The sequence below is a fragment of the Mustela lutreola genome, chromosome 8 (genome assembly GCF_030435805.1).
Source record: "Mustela lutreola isolate mMusLut2 chromosome 8, mMusLut2.pri, whole genome shotgun sequence".
Taxonomy (NCBI): domain Eukaryota; kingdom Metazoa; phylum Chordata; class Mammalia; order Carnivora; family Mustelidae; genus Mustela; species Mustela lutreola.
This window is the reverse complement of record NC_081297.1, coordinates 83,616,238-83,639,695: the sequence shown is the minus strand read 5'-3', so window position 1 is coordinate 83,639,695 and position 23,458 is coordinate 83,616,238. Positions and strand designations below refer to the sequence as shown.

The 23,458-nt window shown below is 38.8% G+C and overlaps 1 protein-coding gene across 4 annotated transcripts in view; it reads right to left on the bottom strand.

The window, feature by feature from the left end:
- Nucleotides 1-12,336: 12,336 nt before the first annotated feature.
- Nucleotides 12,337-23,458, bottom strand: part of SMCO2 (single-pass membrane protein with coiled-coil domains 2) — a 30,253-nt gene continuing 19,131 nt past the window's right edge. For all 4 annotated transcript variants that reach the window (XM_059185841.1, XM_059185844.1, XM_059185840.1 and 1 more), the window contains 4 exons: nt 19,752-19,808; nt 18,030-18,086; nt 16,810-16,985; nt 12,337-12,608 (listed from right to left, as the gene is read on the bottom strand). In XM_059185841.1, the coding sequence (XP_059041824.1) occupies nt 12,410-12,608; nt 16,810-16,985; nt 18,030-18,086; nt 19,752-19,808 (489 nt within the window). In that variant the 3' untranslated portion in view covers nt 12,337-12,409. The remainder of the gene's footprint in view (nt 12,609-16,809; nt 16,986-18,029; nt 18,087-19,751; nt 19,809-23,458) is intronic.

Here is a 23,458-nt window from a genome sequence, read left to right as displayed (position 1 = left end):
AAGATTTGTTCTCTTCATTATTCTCTACGTGTCTTCACAAATACCTATGTGAGTTGTAAAAGTGCCTCTTATCACCCGTAGGAGAAGCAGAGGCATAGAAAGGTCAGTACTTGCTATCATGAAACTAAATGGCAATACAGGAAATGCGTTACTACAATGTCAGCGCTGGGTTGAAACCTCAGCTCTCCTGGCACTGAATCCCCTGCTGGCCCAGTACCACCTTTTGCAACCTACACACACAGACACTGCTGCCAGGAAAGACGGGCCCTCTCTACAATTATAGGTTCTGGACTCTTTGCCTTTGGTAGATTTCAAAATAGCACAGTTGACTGTTTCTAGCCAGGAAGAAAAAATCATTACTCTTCTCTTCACAAGTTACACAAAGGCACCTCTGTGGACTATATCCAACATACCATTGTGTCACGGTTTTATCTTGTTCTTTCACTGGCTCCAAGCTGTGAGTGTGAGCAGGGTGAAGTGAGTTTGTGGAGATTAACAGGAGAGTAAGGTAACTCATTTAAATGATAAAACAGGAAACCCATCTCCAGTTTGGACATAGATAGTGTTGGAATGTGAACAGATCTGGAGTCCGGACTAAAGACTTGGGCAGTAGTAAAATATGGTGTGGCAAGGCGGGCAAGGGAGGCACCAGATTTCTTCTTTTAAAGGAAAGCGTCCTTGATGCCTGCTGGGCAGAGAAAGCGTTTGTCGTGCTTTGGCTCGCAGGTACAGTGATGTGGGAAGGGTCAGAGAGGAGGGACAGGGCTTTGGTCTTCGCCCTGGCCTTGATGCTAATGGTGGGCAGTATACTTCACCTCTCCAGACTCAACCTTCTTTTTGGCAACATGGTGCTTTCAAGTCTCATGCCTGTCTCTCAAATTCAGTATTGTTGATGGGGTGTAACAAGTTCTCTTTGTAAAAACAAGAGAGCATGGCATATACATATAGTTTTTCATTGATACTCCGTTCCCAGTTACCGTAATGTGATCTTTTATAATTTATTAGTTTTTAAAAAGGCATTTTCCTGGAAGATTAGAAAAACCATACATCAGCAGGGAAACCAAACAGTACTGTGGCCAGATGATCAAAACTAATATGACTAATGAGGGGAAGATGGACTTTGTATGCCTGCAGATATGATGCCCTGAGAAGGACACAACACCACTTAGGTGATTTTCTGGGCCAAGATGCATAGTATGAATCAAATCATGGGGAAACATCAAACAAACCCAAACTGAGGACCTTTTGTAAAATGACTGGCCTAATCTTAAAAATGTCAGTGACATGAAAGGGAAAGAAAAGTTGAAAAAAAAAAAGCTGAAAGTAGGTTAAAAAAAAGTTGAAAGCAGGTTAAAAAGACAAATTACGCACAAGTATAAGTCGTCTTATATATTCGTCTTATATATTCCAATGGGGGGTTGATATTCAATATATTCTAATAATATATTAGGAATATATTCTTAATATATTGAGCTGCTTAATCAACCAACCCTGGAACCAGCCTGGCTGCAGACATTTTGTCACATGATGTAATAAACGTCCTTATTCTTTAAGCCAGTATTGCTTAGTATCTGTTACAGATAAAAGCATACCTACAGTTAATCCTCTATTTTTAAACAAGATAATGTGGCCATTTGCATTGCTCACTTATCAAACACATGTAGCAAATTTCTTCCAAAGGAAAAAAGTCATGGGACCAAATCTGGGTTTTGAGCATGTGGTGAGGTCACTAGCCAGAAGCTAAAGGGAACAACGAGTTTCTAGATTAGGACAGGCAGTCCCAGTCATGCCCAGAAACTGAGAATGGGAAGGCCAGTCTTACTCTCTGGAACACCTCTGACTCTGGAATATGTACTGGGATTTAGACTTGCTTTGGCTTCCAGAGGGGGATTCAATATGGGGAATAGACAAGGTGGAGGAAGCAGTAAAAGCTGTAGCTCAGTATCCATGCCTCAAGTATAGGCCGGGTGAAAAGTGGACCATTGGCCTTTCCAAGCCTATGTTAATAACCTTTGCATCAATGTGACTTCTGGGAAAAGTGATCAGTGGCAGAGATGATGCCAAAGAAGGGCAACGTGGCAGGTGGTGTCTGAAAGCTACAGCACTGGTGGAGGCTGAACTTGGCAAATCAATGTTAGTTCACTGATTCGTTAATAAAACTTTATCAAACACTTGTTATTTCTAAGTAATGTTATAGATGCTGAACATACAGGGCTTACCATGGCATTGTTCCTGCCTTCACAGAATTTACAATCCATGTTTGGAAGGTTGTGTGTCACACGAAAAGACTACAGACACCGTACTCAGATAGATGAAGATTCAAGTTCTGACTCTTCCATTTATAGTGGGACAATGGACTTATCCTTTATGTGCCTCAGTTACCTTATGTAGAAGAATGGAGATAATGGAGTGCCTGGGTGGCTCAGTCAGTTGGACATCCTACTCTTGATTTCAGCTCGGTCATGGTCTCAGGGTTGTGAGATGAAGCCCTGTGTTGGGCTCCACTCTTAATGGGGGATCTGTTTCTCTCCTTCTCCTTCTGCCCCTCCTCAGCTTGTGTGTGTTCTATCTCTCTCTCTCTAAAATAAATAAATAAGTCTTTAAAAAAAAGAATGAGGATAACAATAATATATGACTCATCAATTCACTCTGAGGATTAAATAATGAAATGTGTATGAAACACTTTTCACATAGTGCATGAAACATAGTAATCATTTGATAAACAACATTATTTTTTATTATTATATGTGTAGTTTTTGTTACATAATCAGTTAATAACAATCATTGTTACTGTTGCTATTTACATTTCTGCTCTTCTTGTGCTGAAGGATAGGATTTTGTTGATAAATCTGAGTGCAGCCTTATCTGCAAGGCCACCAAAGGAGGTCAGGTTGATGTGTGCAGAGTCTTGCCTGAAACGCACTAACTACCCTCTTTTCCTCAACACCTTTGATGTACACACAAGAAAGCGTGAGTGTGAGAGGCTGTGAAGGTCTCAGAAGCCCCAGGACTATTGTCTTTTCACATCAGCCATATTCTTACCTGGAGAGATTACTTCCATCTGAGAGGGAGCAATATACTTTTCCAAATGCAAAGAAAACACCATTCACGTTGGGAAGGAATTTGTGTCATTAAAAACTCCAAAAGTCAGGGCTTTTCAGTCACTTGATTTGCTATGAAAGAACTTTCCATTTCTCCCTAATACTTCACTGACCATATTTTTGAGGAAGAAAATAAGAAAATGAGAAAAAAATTATTCCTACATCCACACTTAAGAACATTAACTGTGCAGTGTGGACCGAATATCACATGTGGTATTATTCTGAAAAGGCCTCTGGATCTCATCAAGTACAAGTACAGGAGGACGTTTGGCCATGTATGAGACTGCTTCTTAGTCAAGTGTTCTTCATCTGGTAAACTCAAATGTCGCAATAGACACTACTGCTTGTTCTTACTCAGGAAAGGAAAATAACCACACAAACAACACAGGCATTTGGTAAAGTTCTAAAAGAACTCCCTTAATTCCAACATGCATAGCTTCTTCTTTTACCTAGGCCATGTATCAGTCAAATGCATTTAATTATGTACTTGATAATACACTTATTAAAACTTTTACTTGCTACCATTTAATTCCAAAATGGCTGTTACCCATAAATTAAAATTTGTCTGGATCCATTTACAAAAGAAAATGAAACTCATTTGTCTTATTTACATATACTTTAAAAAAAAAAATCAAACTAGACTTTGAAAAGTAATTATCTCATCCACCTCTATTTCCACCTACTCAGTTTCCCTCCTTGGATCTACAACTAAGAGTCTGGAACAATACAGACCATAGATTAGGCTGTTAGCCATTCACTGATGCCATTGAGCATCCAGGCATTTTTTGTTTTTGTTTTTGTTTTTTTATCTCTTGAGGTATCCATCAGCCTTGCTCTAAGGGTTGTAGGGCTGAACTAGATTGTACATTCCTTTCATGGTTGCAAGAGGACCTAAGGAATTTCAAGCACCAAATGTGCACCCAGTGAAATCCGAAAGTAAAATAAGAGATTTTTCCTTCTACTATCTCTTTCTAAGGTAAAGGAATCTTGCTCAGACACTTCCCCTCCCCTGGTAAATATACTCTCAGGTTTCACTGGTCAGAAATGAATCACATGTTTGCTTCTAAACCAATCATTAGGAGCGCCTGGGTGGCTCAGTGGGTTAAATCCTCTGCCTTGAGCTCAGGTCATGATCACAGAGTCCTGGGCTCTTTGCTCAGCAGGGGGCCTGCTTCTCTCTCTCTCTCTGCCTGCCTCTCTGTCTACTTGTGATCTCTGTCTGTCAAATAAATAAATAAAATCTTAAAAAAAAAAATCAATCAATCATTAACAAAGGGATCAGGGCCTTGTGTAAGCCAATTAGGATCTGATCCCCAGTGGTACAGGGCAAGGATATCTTTCTCAACAGTAAGAAGGGGAAGTGAGGCATGGCGGCTGGGTAGGCTTTGCTTCATTATTATGAACTTTGCCTTATTTCTTAGGCTATATCACTTGGAGATTATATCAGTAAAATCAGTCAATTTTAAATCAAGGAGAAAGAAAAACCCATCATCCCAAGCAGTCAAGCAAAAACCGATGTGTCACTTGGTCAGTAACTATTCTATGACAGAGTTTAATTTTTTTTTATTTTTTAAAGATTTTATTTATTTATTTGACAGAGAGAGATGACAAGCAGGCAGAGAGGCAGGCAGAGAGAGAGGAGGAAGCAGGCTCCCTGCTGAGCAGAGAGCCCGACCGGGGCCCGATCCCAGGACCCTGAGACCATGACCCGAGCCGAAGGCAGCGGCCCATCCCACTGAGCCACCCAGGTGCCCCTATGACACAGAGCTTTAATGAGTTTTCTCAAATGCATGTAGAAAAAAAGATTCAAAAACTGAAATTTTAAAAAAATTAAAAAATTAAAAACTAAGATGGTTTCAGACCTTATGAAGTTAAGACAAAATTGAAGCTAATCTCCTAGGTGACTAACAGGCCCTCTGACAGAAGAGCTGTCCCGTCTCTCACACCCACCCACCCTTACATATATCACCCCTCACTGCAAACTAATGTCCTATGGAAATCTTTACCTTTCCCCAATTCTGTGGGATGGCAGGCCTGGGACCCTTAATTTGAACATACCGTCTCGTCCACCTCTAATCTAAGGTGGACCATATAACCTTGGACTCAATTTCACCTGCCAGTGAATTTAGTTTTGCTGCCTTGAGACTTAATAAGTACCAAACACCTGAGTACATTTGTTCCCACCAATTTGCCCTCTCCTCTCTAGCCCAGGGTGATTATACAGTCTGTGTGAATAAATCCAGTCATGTAACTGGGAAATTCATTTGTCCTACGTGGAGCATGTTTTTCTCCTCTTCCTCTAATCCTTTATCCAAGTACAAACCTCTCACAGATCTAGCTAGCCCCTTTCCTCCTATGGTTACCTATCCTTTTTAAACTTTGACTCCTTCACCCTGGATATAGCTCATTCCTTTTCAGACTTTTAGCATTCGGAGCAAAATAATCCCTCAGGAAATTTTGCTCAGTAATTATGATGCTAGTGTCCCCTTTCAAATGGACATATTTTCTGATATTATGTGTATAGGTAATGTGGTGTCCATAAATTTTCCTAGTTTAGTCTCTGCTCTTGTGGAGCTTACATTTCAACAGAGACAGATGAATAATAAACCTAATAAATGAATAAATTATATATATGTTAGAAATCATAACAAAATAAAGGAGGAGAATTGGGAGGGATGGAATGCGGATGCGAGGATTGCAATATGAAACATGATGGTCATATAGGTCTCATTAAGATGACGCCTTTAGGGGCACCTGGGTGGCTCAGTGGGTTAACCCTCTGCCTTCAGCTCAGGCCATGATCTCAGAGTCCTGGGATCAAGCCCCAATTCAGGCTCTCTGCTCAGCGGGGAGCCTGCTTCTCTCTCTCTCTCTCTCTCTCTCTCTCTCTGCCTGCCTCTCTGCCTACTTGTGATCTCTGTCTGTCAAATAAATAAATAAAATCTTAAAAAAAAACCAAGATGACGCCTTTAAAAGTTGAGATATGATTCACATACTATAAAATCACTGTTTTAAAGTATACAAATTCCGTAATATTTAGTATATTGACAAGGTTGTGCAACCATCACCACTAGTGAATTCCAGAATATTTCATCACTCTAGAAAGAAACCCTGTACTCATTGGTAGTCACTCCCTCCCTGCCTGCTGCCAGCCGTTAATCTACCTTGTCTCCATGAATTTACCTATTCTGGACATTTCATGCAAATGGAATCATACAATATGTTACCTTTTGGGTCTGGCTTCTTCACTTAGCATAATGTTTTCAAGGGTCATTCATGTCGTGGCATGTATCAGTATTTCATCCTTCTTTTGTGGTTAAGTAAACACTTCATTGTATGGGTAGACTATATTTTGTTTACTATTGGTTGATGGCTATTTGGATGGCTTTTAGTTTTTAACTGTTAAGAAATGCTGCTAGGAACATTCATCTACAGGTTTTTGTGTGGACTTATGTTTTTTAATTCTTTTGGCTATATATCCAGGAGTGAAACTACTGGGTCATATGGTAACTCTACATTAACTTTTTGAGGAATTGTTTTTCTAAGAGACTATTTCATTTTACTCTGTCATTAGGAGTATATCAAGTTTCCAATTTCTACACATGCTCACCAACACTTAACATTATCTGCCCTTTTTATTATAGCCAAGGGGATGACATTTGAACTAAGATTTAAAGGCAACATGGAAGTGAGCCATGTGAATATTCAGGGCACAGACTGGCAGGCAGAGAGACAGCCGGGGCAAAGCCCATGAGGTGAGAGTATGCCTGACATGCTCCAGCAACAGCAAGATGGACAGCGAAAGTGGAGTGCTGTGATCGAGGGGACAAGTGGAACAGAATGAGGTGAGAGCCAATGGAGGGTCAAGTACAGGTTGCTGAAGGCCATTGTCAGGATTTTGGTTTCGTTTTAAAAGAAATGGGAAGCCACAGAAAGATTTTGGAGCAGAGGGGTGATGTGATTTTACCTACATCATAACAGTATCATTCTTTTTTTTTTTTTTTTTTAAAGATTTTATTTATTTGACAGAGAGAGATCACAAGTAGACAGAGAGGCAGGCAAAGAGAGAGAGGGAAGCAGGTTTCCTGCTGAGCAGAGAGCCCGATGCGGGACTCAATCCCAGGACCTTGAGATCATGACCTGAGCCGAAGGCAGCAGCTTAACCCACTGAGCCACCCAGGTGCCCAACAGTATCATTCTTACTGCTGAATTATATGTGGACAAGGGTGGAATCAGGAGAATCAAAGAGAGAATTGGTAAAATTTTGCAGTAACAGTGATGTTATTATTAAGAGCAGTTGCTGTCAAGGAGATGGTGAGGAGAGCTTGAATTCTGTATATGCTTTAAGGTAGAACCAAAAGATCTCCTGCCAGACCTCAAGTGGAACATAAGAAAGAAAGGAATCAAAATTTGTGCTTCAATGACTTTCTTTCCTTTTTTCTTTTCTTCTTATCTTTCTCTTTTTCTCTTTCTTTCTTTCCTTCCTTCCTTCAGAGAGAGAGAGAGAGAGAGAGAGAGAAAGAGAGTGATTGTGAGCAGGGGTGGAGGGGCAGAGGGAGAGGGAGAGAGAATCTTAAGCTGACTCGCCACTGACCATGGACCAAGATGTGGGGCTCAATCTCAAGACCCTGAGATCATGACCTGAGACAAAATCAAGAGTCTTGTGCTTAACTGACTGAACCTTTCAGGCACCATCAGTGACCTTCATTTCTAGAAATAGTGTATCAAGAAGTATATTCAAATTCACTTTTTCTCGGTTAGGTCAAATGAAAAGCTCTTTTTTTTTTTAAAAAAGATTTTATTTATTTGACAGAGAAAGGGTGAGAGCAAGAGAGAACAATTAGGGAGAACTACAGAGGGAGAGGGAGAAATAGGCTCCACACCAAGCTGGGAGCTCAATGTCAGGACCTGAGCCAAAGGTGGAGGCTCAACCAACTGGGCCACCCAAGTGCCCCAGATTCAAAGTTCTTAATTAGGTAATCTCACATGTTTAAAATATTGTCCATGGTAGTAATAATAATAATAATACCCTACAACCTATTAAGTGTTGAGTCCTTTAATCCAACTATCTCATGAGGCATGTACTATCTTCCACTATTTATACATGTGTGAACAAAGACAGGATTAATAACTGACAGCTTCCCTAATTTTTGTCCCTGTTTCCAACTTAGAACCAACTCATAACCATTATGAAGGATACCCCCCTTCTAGTTAGCCCATCTACATCTCCCTCATGCCAGTAGCCTTCAATCAAGATATACCTGAAGCCTTCCTCTTTTTTCACTGTTAAGCTTTCCCACTCCTCTGCCTTTCTTGAGTCTCTGTTAAGACACAAGTCATGGTGGCTGACTTGTTGCTATAGCAGGTTTGGTTATGTGTTCTCATTTGGTTAGTCTTCATTTGTTTCTGCAGGTGTGTTGGATCAAACTCCCTGGGAAAGGACTTTAAAGTTGAGACTCAAGTGTAGGTTTACTGGGGAAGAGTCTCTAGATCATTCCCTGTGAAGGGGATGATGGGGACAAGACGGGGCAGAGAGAGAAGCTGCACTGTGACATAGTTGCACTAGAGCTTTAATTACTCTCATGGGGAGCTCTGAGTCAGGTTGGCCCTTCAGAAATGTACCCTGGCCTGGATCACTTGTTGGATGCAGAGTACCCTTGGGAAAGGAGAGGAACCTTAGGCAGAGGAGATCTCTTTGACCATAGACAAGTTCAGGGGGAGATCCTAGCTGTGAACTCTCAGCAGCCAACACTCTGGGGAGCTGTGGAACGAGTGCTGGGATGGACTTCGGGACAGAGGGAGGGTGGAGATTAGAAGACCCTACCAGACACACAGTTGGCAGCAGATCATTACTCTAACATAAGCTTTGGATCCAAGTTTAAATCTCCTTTCACTACAGTATAGCTGTCTTTGCTCAAAGAAACATGACCAATGGAGACTTTGTGACCATTTATTTTCTGTCCTCCTAATCCAAAACCAAGACCATATTTGTAAAATGACTCTGAAATTTTTTAGTAAGCGATTGTGTACATAGTGGTTGACTCAATTGAATATGGCATTTAAAAGATCTGAAATAAAACCCAACCAACCAAAGCAGTTAACTGAATTACCGCATAAAGGCATTTAGATCATCTTAATATTATGGTACTTTACTAAATGTTTCCCTCTCTCAATAGAGTAGAACATTGTGACATCCAGCTTTCCAGCTTGAGATGTTGGCAAATTGAAAATAAACTGATGAGAAAATAGTACATTTCCCACTTTAAGGCTATACATGCCCTAGTGAAAATTATTCCATCTTAGTTTAGATATTAATAAAGCCTATCTAAGTAGTTAGTAAAATATTAATTTTATTCTTAAAATAATCTAGTTCCCTTATTTTCATCACTAGTGTTATATGATTATTGCAGGACTTTTAACTTTAATTGAGTTAATTAAATTCAATACGTCCTTTTTGGTTTTATAAACAAAGCAGCTGATCCTGTATCTAGTAACTGGAATTTTCCTGAAGATTATAAAAAACATATACCAAGTTCTGTCTACCAGTTGGTCTGAATAGTCCCTTTAATATTTGTAAATAAATCTGAGACTTCAAAAAGAAAATCTGTCTGCTAGCATGTTCTCTCACAATCACATGACCTTTTGAATATATTACTCATCGTTCCCAGAGCTTTTGGCTTTTTCCCTTTTCTGTTTGTCCTGGAAATTCCCTCATCCATACTCACTTCCTTCTCCCTTCCTGCAAAAGGAGTCACCTCTTGATTAACCTTGTATGGGATCTCAGTCAAATTGTAATTCCAGGTAGTTTTGCCCGTAGCATAGCATAGCATAGCATAGCATAGTGGTTCTTAAACCTGGAGTCTTAAGACTTGTTATGGGAATGTATTAAAACAGAAGATATTAGAGATTCATCCAAGATCTAAAGATTCAGAATTTCTAGAGGTGAACCTCGGGCAAATGTATAACTGAATTTCTCTTTGTGGAATTCTGTTAGGTATCATAGCCTGAGAGCCACTCACAAGAAAATGTTGCATTTCTAGCAAATGATACAGTTTTCTGGCTTTAGAATGTCATGATGAAAGTGGCATTTGGGATCTATTCTTTTCTGACATTGTGTGTATCATAGCTTCTGGAGGAGGAAACGATAGGCTAGCTTTTCCCAGCAGTAATCCATTTGTATAATAAGGCATAGCAGAATGGAAACTTTATAAGTGTAAGGAACAGGGGCTGTTTGAGAAAAATTGCTATAGAAGAATTAGAAGGACCTGGTGATTTCTAGAATGCTAAAGCCGAAAGATAGTAAAGGAGTTGAAGGTTCCATTGAGAAAATGGCTATGACATAAAATTATTATTTTTTATGATGGAATTATTGAGCAAATATTAAGTGTAGCACAAGATGAGGTGATAGGGAGACCACAAAGATACCAACACATAATTTAATTTGCTTCAATAGGTATTTATTGAGTATCTGCTATGTGCACAGCATTATCCTAAAGCGTGCCAAGACATGGTTCCCAAATCTAGATTTGTATTATGGTTGGCTGGGGAGATTAAAAAAAAAAAAGATTTATTTATATTTATTTTAGAGAGAAAGAGAGCACACACGTGAGGGGGTAGGGGCAGCGGGAGAAAGAGAATCTCGGGCAGACTCCCTGCTGAGTGCAGAGCCTAAAGGGGGTTGGATTCCACAACCCTGAGATCATGACCTGAGCTGAAATCAAGAATTGGAGGGTTACCTGACTGCGCGACGCCCCCCCCCCCAAGTTGCCCTCAGCTAGGGAGATTTTTGAGAATAACGTTTGAACCTCATATTAGCTCTACTGAATCTAAGTATCTGGAGGTGAGATTGAAAGCGTTTAGTATATAAGGTTCCCCAAGTGATTCCAGTGCACACCGTCCATGGACCAGTTATTTGGCAATCAGAGACCACAAAAATGAGTGAGGCAGAGTCTTTTGACAAGAATGGATAAGCTGTTATGTTGAGCAAAATGCCCTAGCGTGTTTCCTGACTCTGTCTTGTATTCATGGCTTCTAAGTTTTACCCAGATGTTTCTTTCTCTGAAATGCCTTTTCCTCATTTCTGCCATGAAAATATTCTCCATCCTTCAAGATCCATTCAAATGTGACAGGGACCACATTCCCTGTCACCACCCTTCCAATCCCAAATCCATTACATAACCCAATATTGTAGAATCTATCCTTATAGTAACCACTGAACCCCTCATCTCCTTTCTAGCCTCATCTCCCCCTCATTAGCTCACCTGAACCACTGACTGGCCTTTTAGCTCATCCCTCACATTCCATCTACCCTCCTAACTCCAGTGTATGTATGTATGTATGTATGTATGTATTTATTTGACAGACAGAGATCACAAGTAGGCAGAGCGGCAGGCAGAGAGAGGGGAAGCAGGCTCCCCACAGAGCAGAGAGCCGGATGTGGGTCTTGATCCCAGGGCCCAAGGATCATGACCTGAGCCGTAGGCAGAGGCTTTAACCCACTGAGCCACCCAGGTGCCCCATCTTATTCTTTTTTAAAAAAAGATTTTATTTATTTATTTGACAGAGAGAGATCACAAGTAGGCAGAGAGACAGGCAGAGAGAGAGGGGAAAGCAGGCTCCCTGCTGAGCAGAGAGTCTGGTGCAGGGCTCTATCTAAGGACCCGGAGATCATGACCTGAGCCAAAGGCCAGAGGCCTAACCCACTGAGCCACCCAGGCGCCCCTCAAAATTCTTATTCTTAGAAAATGACTAATGTGACATATTCCCAAGTACTGTTAATAGAAAGATTGGGGATCTTATGAAAGACCACCTACAATTATGCTAAGTAAAGATGGCTCTTTGAAAGCAAATTAGGATGCTGTTACCAAAAGGGAAAGTGAATGTTAGGAGCAAAACTAAGAAGTGTCCACTACTCCCAAACTATGGCCCCAATCCTACTGAAGTAAAACTGATAATGATGGAAAGAAGTTCATTCTGTGCTTTTCTTTTTGAGGAAAATGGGGGAAGAAACAAGGAAGCTAATACTGGGTAGTCTCAGCGTTCTCGGCATTGGAGAAGACACTTGTGCTTTGAAGTAAATGTGTAAACAATGTGTGGAATGATTCAAGATGTAATTGTGAGTCATAAGGGTAAAGATAAACTGTTTTCATTTTTTCTTTCTGTGAACAAGCAGTTTTCATATAACTACTATGTCTTTTGCCAAAAACCCAATAGTACTTTTTTGGAAAATATGTTAACCAACATAATACAAGGACAGCCAGAATTTTATTAAGGAGAAAATCAGTAGGGTAACAGTAACTTCCAAATCTCTAGAAAGGTAACAAGTCTTCCACTTCCAAGTTTAAGAAAGGTGCAATGATCTCCCGAAGTTCCCACATTCTGCGGCGTCCAAGCATTGTGGGGAGCAAGCTTTCAAATATAAACGTAGCATCAAAAAATAGGATATAACATGAAAGTCCAGTGAAGATGAGGACATAAAACATGATGAAAATCCTCAGTGCACGTTTCCTACAAGGAAAGAGAACATCTGCATTAAGAACGGTCTGAAGAACACCACACTGAAGAGACTCCTGGTTCCACCCCCCAGGTAGCTCTATAACGTCAAGGAAGTAATTAAACTTCTCTTGACCTCTGTTGACATCCTCAAAAGAAGGAGCTTCAAATAGTTGAGCTTGTAAGTCCCTCCTAGGGCTGGCATTAGAATTTTAAGGCTCTATAGCCATAAAACAATGAAACCTTGGAAATTATGAGAACTTTGAAATGCTCCTCTCATATTCTAGCAGATTATTGACATCTTGACCTCACTTGTGAGGAATAGTGACACTGATTTGGAGGGAAATAAAGGACCAGGCCCTTAGATATTCCTGGAGATATAAAATACAATGTGACAAATGGAGTCTAGCTCTATCCCTAGTTTTGTTCCTGCACTAGACTTACCCTTTTAAGGTAAAATAAACTTTCTCAAGTCTTTCAGGACTCCTCCTTCTAGGCTGTACCTATGATGTATTTTATTTATTTGATTTTAAATCCTTGCATTATTATTTTCTAACTATAAACGCAATACAGGATTAGGGTAGAAGATCTGGAAGATCCAGAAAAACAAAGAAGGAAAGAAGTGTTGCAGATAATCCTGCTATCTGGAGATAATGGCCATCGGTAATATATTTCAGAAGAGAAAATTTAGAGCACAGTGAAAGCTAGCTATGGATCTATTTTGTGATCCAAGTCAGTGGATTCTGTAAACCTGAGCCAAGTTTCTTGGCATTATTGCCACTGGCTGTCTCTTGCTAGTGACACAAATAGTTGTTGCTTCTATTTCACACATTTTTAAAAATTAGAGATTTATTTATTTATTTCAGAGAGAGGGAGAGAGAGAACATGAGCAGGAGGTGCAGAGGGAGAGGGAATCTCAAGCAGACTCTGCACTGAGCGTGGACCACCATGCAGAGCTCAATCCTATGACCCCAAGATCATAACCTGAGCTGAAACCAGGAATTGGTTGCTTAACTGCCTATGCTACCCACGCGTCCCATCACACATTCTATTAGAGAGCCAATGTATTGATAAATACTCGAGTCAGAAGAAGCTTTGAGGGTTGCCCTGCCCTCGAGAAGGGCTAAATATTGATTTGTTTTTTTCTTATGAAAGGAAAAACGACTCACTACTAAAACATAGCTAATAAATAAACATTGTTCTTCCTAAATTTCAAAACCAGTCATCTTTGGAAATACCAAACTGGAACATTTTCAAAGAAACACATTTTAACATTATTTTTAAAGAGAAAAATAGTTTTTTAAAATTATGGATAATTTGAAAAAGAGAGAAATGAAAAAGTTATAATCTCATCACCCTAATATCATCAGCTAAGTTTTGTTTCTTTTTTTCTTCTTTTCATTCATTCATTCTTTCTATTTCATATTAATTTTTTGTCTTATTTTGTTTGCTTTTCTTTCCTTATAGAGTATGTTCTTCCATTCTTCCAGTTTTTTCTTTCCTTAAGTGAACACTCTGGGTATGGTTAGGTTCAGATTTATGTATTTATATCTATCTATCTATCTATCTATCTATCTTTCAGATTTATTTTTTGACTGAATCATTTGAGTTTGATTTATAAGTCAATATAACTTAAAGAATTTTTCAGATTTTCTGTTATAAAAAAAAGAACATGTGTAATATTTATTTTTTAAAGTGCAGACTTTTTTTTTTTTGAAAACGTCATAGCTACAAATTCAAAATACTTTCTTTCATATCAACCTATGTAGAACCAAATATTTGTGTCATTAAATATTTTAGTAAAAAAATTTTATTCATTTTGAATTTACCTTCTTTCTTTTTATTTTTTTAAAATATTTTATTTATTTATTTGATAGAGAGATCACAAGTAGGTAGAGCATCAGGCAGAGAGAGAGAGGGGGAAGCAGGCTCCCTGCTGAGCAGAAAGCCAGATGCAGGGCTCAATCCCAGGACCCTGAGATCATGACCTGAGCCAAAGGCAGAGGTTCAACCCACTGAGCCACCCAAGTGCCCCTTGAATTTATCTTCTTTCAAAAATAAAAATATTCTTTTAACTTTTTAAATGCTGTTTATCTATTTACATGTTTATTTTTCAAGGTCTGCCATACATAAAACCTTTCATCTTTTCCAAAATGTTCAGATTATTTGTGGAAAGTCTACAAGGGAACTGAAGAATTGGGGATTATACCAGGAATCTGGTATAGAGGTATCTTCTGAGCCTAAAAACAACAATAACACCTGCAAGATAAACCTCCTCAAAAAGATAGTGTATAAGTATGCTTCAGTGGAACTAGTACATTCCCAAGAAATGTAGTTAGACAAGAAATTTGTCAAAGTCTTTGGTGGTCTTAACTGGAATATAATGATGTGATGAAAGATGGTCAACTCAACTGGATTGTAATCTGTCCATTTATATTTGATAATCATTTGATTATCAAGTGATAATCAAAAGGCATATACTTGTTTGATTTTTGAGATATAATTTGCATGCCATAAAATTTACCCTTTAAAGTGCATAATTCAGTGGCTTTTAGTTTATTTACAGGGTTGTACTGCCATCACCATTATCTAATTCCAGGAAATTGTCATCACCCCCAAAAGAAAGCCTGTACCCATGAACAGTCACTCCTTATTTCCCACTACCCTAAGGCTACACATTTACTTACTGTCCACATGGATTTTCCTATTTTGGACATTTCACAAGAATGGAATCATATAACGTGTGGGCTTTTGTGTCTGACTTCTGTCATTTGGCATACTGTTTTCAAGGGTAATCCAAGTCACAGCATGCATTAGTACTTTGTTCTTTTTTGTGGATGAACAGTACTCCGTTGTCTGGATACACCACATTTTATTTACCTATTCATTAGCTGATGGATATTTGTATTGTTTCTATTTTTATGAATAATGCTGCTATGAATATTCATGTACAAGTTTTGTGTGGACGTATACTCTCAGTTCTTCTGGGTGCATACTTAGGAGTGGGTCGGTTGGTAGCTGCCCTATATTTAACAATTACAGGAACTGCCAAATTGTTTTCCAAAATGGCTGCACCATTTTACAACCCCTCTAGCGATGTCTGAGGGTTCTCATTTCTCCACATCCTCTCCAATGTTTGTTATTATCTGTCCTTTCAATTGTAGTTGGCTTAGAGATGTAGAGGGGTACCTCATGATTTTGATTTGCATTTCCTTAATGACAAGTGAAGTTGACTATCTTTTCGTGTGTTTGTTGGCCATCTGTGTATCTTCTTTGAAGAAATGTCTATTCAAATCCTTTGCTCATATTAAAAGTTGGGTTGTTTCCCTTTCTGTTGTTGAGTTCTAAGATTTCTTTATCTATTCTGGATACTAAATCCTTAATTTCCAGAGTTCTGAAAAAGTTGATTCAATTTTTTTCAAGCTCTCTCATTGATTTTTATGGGGGAGGAAATTTCCTGGGGGGTTTTTACTCTTCTATTTTCACTGGCATCACTCCTCACTTACTTATTAATTTACTATCTGTTCAGCATGGTGAAGATGTTTTATATTTCATGTCCCAAAATGACAAAGATGCCTGCCTTTTGGTAGCTCATGGATTATTAGGAGGAGCAGATTTGAAATAATTTAATGGCAATTATATGTTGTAGGTTCTAGATCAGGATTATGTGTAAGGCAGAGTGCACCCATGAGACGTTGCTGAACATTCTACTTGGATTGGATTCTACAGAATCAGAAAAGTTTTCTTAGAGGAGGGTACTACTCCAGGTATATATGATGGTCTGGCAACTTCAGAAAAGGATCCGAAGAATTAGAATTTGCTAGGATGTATGTCTTTAATGCCATACAAGAGAGAGGCATCCTGCCTGGTGAACAAAGGTTTTCAAATCCACTCAGCAGGTAGGTTCCTTTGATGGAGGTAGCTGCATCATAGCTTGGAGACGCCATCTTTTAAGATTTATGTATACATAGTTACCTAAAGCAGTAATAAAGAAATCTGTATCTATTTATTTAATGAAATAGATCTATAGCTAAAAGTAATATGAAAAACACTATGACTCCAAAAAACACAGCCTTTTAAAGAAGAAGAAGAAGAGATAATATATAAAGGAAGATAAAACAAATTTTTAGTCATTCCTTGAAGAAATTCATCATACTATGCTTCATACATTTGGGGGGACTTGGTCCAGCCCCAGAGGCTCCTTTCTCTGACTTACCACACTGTAACCCTGGCAGGACTGTTCTGTACTGAAGGGGGTGGTGGAGCCTGAGGAAGCAGGCGCTCACTTTCTTCCATGACCATTTCTTCAGGACTCTGAGAGTCTGTTTTCCCTTCTTGCATTTGGTACACTCCCAGCTTTGTACTAATCAGAGTCATGTCTTTGTAAAAGTTCTGAAAAAAAAATAGCAATCAATTATCATTTAAAAAATGATTTTAGAGGTCTGCTAGTCTTATTGTAGTTGATACAGAGTGCTTTTCCTCCAGAGCACCTCAGGAGCCCACATTGCCAATCACATATGAGTCACATGAGGAGGTCATGGGCAAGTGCAAACTCACCTAATAGAAAGAGACATACACATTCACAAAATAAGGTAGCAGCATGGTAGACACGCATGCTAATCTTTAACTACTGACTTATTCATGTAGGAAGATAACTATCCTTATACTGAATTCATCTGTTCAATTTGTTCATCTATGCAAAACATATTGACTCTGACCAGGCACTATTCTAGGATACTGTGGTTAACAAAATAGATAAGGAATGTGGATTCTATTACATGTGCCTTTTTAAACCAAATGGCTAAGGAATTACATGCAAATTTATAGGGGCTGGGGGAGAAGCAACACACACACACATACACACACCTATATACACACACACACAGACACACATATACACATATATTACATATGATAGACTAGGATACATGCTAAAGAGAAAATAGTAAAATGATGAGTTAGAATAGCTGAGGTTTGTTGGTGGGACACTTACTCCAGATAGGGGGGTGATTAAGCACCTCTGAACAAGTGACAGTTTGACTCATTCATTTCTTCTTTCATCCATTCACATTTACATCAAGATATTGTGGGAGGAGTTCAGATATGGAGCCATTTTTCTGGCTAGGGGAGATTATGGGAGGTCTGGAAGAGGCGATGACCTTTGGGCTGAGCCTTGAAGAACACATTACATGTCGACATAGAGGCTGAGCTCTAAGTGGAGGAGATGTAGAAGCAGCACAAGGCTGTGAGACCTGGGAAGTCCTCAGACTGCAAGCTGGTTTGTCCATCCAAAGCAGAGGTCCAGGAAGTGGAGAAAAAAGTGATAAGGAAAGAGAAAGAGAACAGTAGGTGGCACACTCTTAACTTCTAGAGAAAGAATGATCCCTATATTTGGATTTTATCATTATTTGAACTTGAGTAACTGTGAAATCTTACCTTCATTCTTGCAATGAGTTTTTCCTTTAATTCATGAGCTTCATTACAAGCATCTTCCTGAAAAGATACCCACAATTTGGGGTAAAACGGAAATTATATTTTTCTGGTTTATATCATAAAACGTCACTCAGGTTGATACTACTTAATTGTAAAGTGACTTCTTTGAAACTAACTTTTACTTAGTAAAATCCTTCCTCTCAGCAAATTCATAATATAATCATGGTAAATTGCAGGAGGAATCACCAAAAGATTAGTATAATTATTTTTAACATTTTAGGAATATAAATTTATACAATAGCAGCTTATGATAAATTATCTTTTTCTTTATTCCTTATTCTTTCCTTGTGCCTTAATAAACTTCCAAGACACTAGGTGCTCCTGGGTGGCTCAGTTGGTTAAGCGTTTGACTCTTGATTTTGGCTCAGGTCATGATCTCAGAGGTATAAAACTGAGCTCCATATTGGGCTCTATGCTGGATGCTGAGCCTGCCTTAACATTCTCTTTCTCCCTCCCCTTCTCCCTATTCCTTTCCCCACACCTGTGTGCATGTGTGTGCTCTCTTGCTCTCTCTAAAAAGAAAACAAACAAACTTCTAGGACACTAGTTGGAGAAACTGTATGTGTCAAAGAAAAAAAGAAAATTGTATTTCTTTTAAATATTTTAAAATTTATAATATATGAATATATGTTCTCATTATGTTAGTTTGAATATTTGGACTTTATAGTTTAACAAAAGAGCTACCCACAAAAGTGTCTGGTCCCTCTGGTTGGTTTCTTTCAGCAAGTTCAAGAGACAGGCTGAAAGCAAACTTTCTAAGACATGGATGCCAATTATACATATGTCAGGAGTAAATAACTCTTTTAAGGTTTTTAACTAATCTATAATAGACTAAACTATAATAGACTATAATAAACTATAATAGACTAAACTATAATAGACTTGCAGGATACTTTGAAAGGCAGAGCAATAGCAGGAAGAACAGTGTTCTGGGATTCAAGAACATGGGTGCCAGAGGTTTCATTCCTAGAAATTTTTCTCAAACAAGTACTTGCAAAAGCAAGCAAGGATATGAATTGGTGATGCAAAATTTGTGATAGCACATTTATTATAAAGCCCCAAATGCCCAATGAAATAAATTTAATAAGTCCAAAAATCAAATCCTACATTATATAAACAGTGACAAGGTAAAATGGCATCTAGTGGCATAGAAAGTTGCTGAAGAAAAATGCTAAGGGAAAACAGCAAGTTGCAAAAAATATATATAATATAATTCCATTTAAATTGTAAAGACAACATGTAAGCACATGTATAGTAAAATTTAGAATATAAATGTACTAAAATATTCACTGTGTTTATCCTTGAGGGAGTGAAGTTCTTTTTCTTTTTTTTTTTTTTAATAGGAAATAGTTCTATGTTTTAATTATTAAAATAAGTATCCATTACTTTCGTTAGAAGAAAAGATACACATACTTTAATTTTAAAATGGGAGAGCAAGAAAGAGACTGGTCTTTTCACCTGGGAATATGGGCAAATCACATCACATTTTTGAGTTATGCTTTTCTCCTCTGAAAATGAGGGTGTAAGCTACAAGATATTTCCCTGCTAGGCTAAAATACTGAGCCTATCTTTTATTCAGTTTTGAATTCCATTCACTAAAATGCTATAAATCTGAGATTCCCTTGAATAACTGGTTTTCTTCCTTAATTATAATGCCATAATTACCTGGACATAGTTGTTATCCATTTCTTCTATTTGCTTTTTAATTTCCATGATCTTCTCCTTTAAAACAAAAGGGCATAAGTCAAAAGTTGTGGTGATTTGTGAGATTAAGAGTCACTTATGGTTTGTCTCCCTCCCAATCCCATCTTGTTTCATTTATTCTTCTACCCATTTAAGCCTGAGGGTTGCCGGGGGGAGGGGGTTGGGGAGAAGGGGGTGGGATTATGGACATTGGGGAGGGTATGTGATTTGGTGAGTGCTGTGAAGTGTGTAAACCTGGTGATTCACAGACCTGGGGATAAAAATATATGTTTATAAAAAATATATGTTTATAAAAAATAAAAAATTTAAAAAAAAAAAAAAAAAAAAAAAAAAGTTGTGGTGATGTGTGGAATTGAAACCAAAAGAAGATTTTTAGAAGAAAGCTCATTTATGATCAAAAAGTTTGAGACTTGATAGCAATTGTTTTTTGTTTTGTTTTTGTTTTTTTTTGATACTGCCCTGGGTACTGATCTCCAAAGTCAACATGAAGTTGAATCAACAAGATACAGTTGTCTACATTCTACGTTAAGTGACCCTTGAGCTAGGTATTGTGCTAGTTGGAAACACGTAATAAACACTTACCCTCAAACAGCTTCCAGAGAGGGGCACCTGGGTGACTCAGATGGCTAAGCATCTACCTTGCAGCTCAGGTCAAGATCTCTGGGTCCTGGGATCGAGCCCCACATTGGGCTTCCTACTCAGGGGGGATTCTGCTTCTCCCTGTCCTTCTGCCTCTCTCCCTGGTCACGCTCTCTCCCTCTCTCTCTGTACCTCTTTCTCTCAAATGAATAAATAAAGTCTTTTAAAAAACCCAGCTTCCAGGGGCGCCTGGGTGGCTCAGTGGGTTAAGCCACTGCCTTCGGCTCAGGTCATGATCTCAGGGTCCTGGGATCGAGTCCCGCATCGGGCTCTCTGCTCGATGGAGAGCCTGCTTCCTCCTCTCTCTCTTTCTGCCTGCCTCTCTGCCTACTTGTGATCTTTCTCTGTCAAATAAATAAGTTCTTTAAAAAAAAAACAAAAAAAAAAAACCAGCTTCCAGAGAATGTATAGTTACACCCTTCTTTTACCAAGTTCAACCATCACCAACCCCTGAACTGTGTGATTTAATTATTTAGAAAGGAGTTGTGATCTTCTAATCACTTTTACTTGGTACCCTGGTTTACTTATATAGTGAATATCTTAATACAGTACTTAATCTAAGATAGTCGTACCAAAGATAATGGATACGGGTCAGTTGCAGAATGAAAGTCGAGATGTTAATATGGAGATCTCAGAAAGCTTCGAGGATTTGGGGGTTAAGTATCAGGCAAGAGCCAAAGGCCACCTCAAAGTCTTTTCCTCACCTTAAAGGTCTTTTAAATTTGTTTCTGGTGTGTGTGTATGTGTTTAATTTTTTTTTTTAGATTTTATTTATTTGACACAGAGAGAGAAATCACAAGTAGGCGGAGAGACAGGCAGAGAGAGAGAGAGAAAGAGAGAGGAGGAAACAGACTCCCCGAGGAGCAGAGAGCCTGACTCGGGGCTCGATCCCAGGACACTGGGATCATGACCTGAGCCAAAGGCAGGGGCTTTAACCCACTGAGCCACCCAGGCACCCCTGCTGTGTGTGTTTTTTAAGTGATTTTACCAATTTTTCTCTCCTTTCCCTTTCAGAGTTGTTCCTTTCTTCACAAGATATAAATGAGCCAATACATGTGGTTTTATCCTAACTTTATTAACTTATTTTTCCTTTAATGTACCCACACCAAACTTCGGTTATTGGTTCCATATCTAACAATCTTTTTTTCCCATTACCAGAGTGAAACTACAGCATTCCTACTGGCTTTGTTTCTGTAATACTTATATTCAAAATTTCTTATTTAGGGACACCTGTGTGGCTCAGTCAGTTAAGTGTCTCTCTTTGGCTCAGGTCAGATCCCAGCATCTTGGGACTGAATCCTGCACTGGTCTCCTTGCTCAGCCGGGAGCCTGCTTCTCCCTCCCTGCTGCTCCCTCCCTCCCTGCCATGCCCCCATTTGTGCATTTGCTCTCTGTCCTTGACAAATAAATAAATAAAATCTTTAAAAATGTTAAAAATAATTAAAATCTCTTATTATATTACTGCATTTGCTTTTATATGACCTTTCCCATCAATTTTTAGACTTATTGAGGACAGATCTTGTGCCTATTTTTAAAAGTTATGTGTATTGAGGTATAATTTACATACAGTAAAACACACTATTAAAAAGTGTACTGTCCTATGAATTTTGTCATAATCAACAGCAGAAGATATGTGGTATTTCCATCATGCCCCAAATTTCCTTGTGCCCCTTTGTGAACCCCTCACTTCCTTTCTCCATGCAACTCCAGCAACCACTAATCTCTTTTTTCTTCCTATCGTTTTGCTATTTTCAGAACGTTATGTAAATGCAGTCATGAAGAATGCAATCTTCTGGATCTGGCTTGTTTCACGCGGTATAATGCACTTGAGACTTATTTATGAGTAAGAAGTCTATTCCTTCGTATTGCAGAGCAGTATTCCATCATATCACATGTACCACAGTTTATCCACATACCAGCTGGTGGATATTTGGGATGTTTATAGTTTTTAAGTCATGCTGTTTTTTTTTTTAAAGTGCATACAAAACTACTCATCTCCAGGACAGAGAATCTCCAAAGGTATTTGTCCTGCCTTCCCTTTTCATACTATCCCAAACCTTTGTTGATTTCTTTTTAAAATCTCACTTTCATTTATCTTTGTGTTCTTCCATCTTTCTCCTCATTCCTTTGATACCCATCCCTCTCCAACCCTAACTTCTATTGAAATCCACATCCTTGTAACACAGCTGACTCTTGGAGGAAATTTTCCAAGGCAGAATATTTGTTGGCCTTGTTCTCTTCCTTTTTCTCATAACTTGCAATTTCTAAAGCCCAAAGATAGTGAAAAGAACTCCTGACTTTTCAGTTAGCTCAAAATGAGGTTGCTACTTCAAAATTTTGGACTAAATGGTGGCTAAAAGTATCCACACCCCCAACCCCTTGTGTTAAATCTGTGCTGATCTATAGCTGACTTTAATATGTGAGGGTTCTAAATAAACATTGCCTTCCTGCAATAAAGGAGGCATTTCTTCTTTATTTCCTCCAAAATTCATTTAATTTAAGCTTTGGCTTGAGCTAAAGTAGAGGAGGTAGCAAGACACAGGCTTCTTCTTTCTTAGAGAATTGTTTTTCAAAGCTGTGATATTTAGAAATTCTGTCAGCCAGGGCTCTGAAGTCTGTTTCTCATCCAAAGTTGGTCACTGCCTTTCTAACTTCCTATGACTCAAAAAAAAAAAAAAAAAAAAAAAAAAAAAAAAAAAAAAGTGGGGGATGCCTGGGTGGCTCAGTCAGTTAAGCGGTGGCCTTTGGCTCAGGTCATGATCCCAGGGTCCTGGAGTCCCACATCAGACCTCCAGCTCAGCAGGGAGCCTGCTTCTCTCTCTCCCTCTGCTGTTCCCCCTGTTTGTGCTCAGTTACTCTTTCTCTGTCTCTGACAAATAAATAAATAAAATCTTTTAAAAAAAGTTGGGGGGGGGGTTTCAACTTTTCTCAGAAAAGAGTCTCTTGTCAGTGCAAGGCGAGAAAACAACAGAAAAACTGGATTGTGAAAACCAACCCAAGAACCCTTCACGAAGGCAGCAGAGATGAAC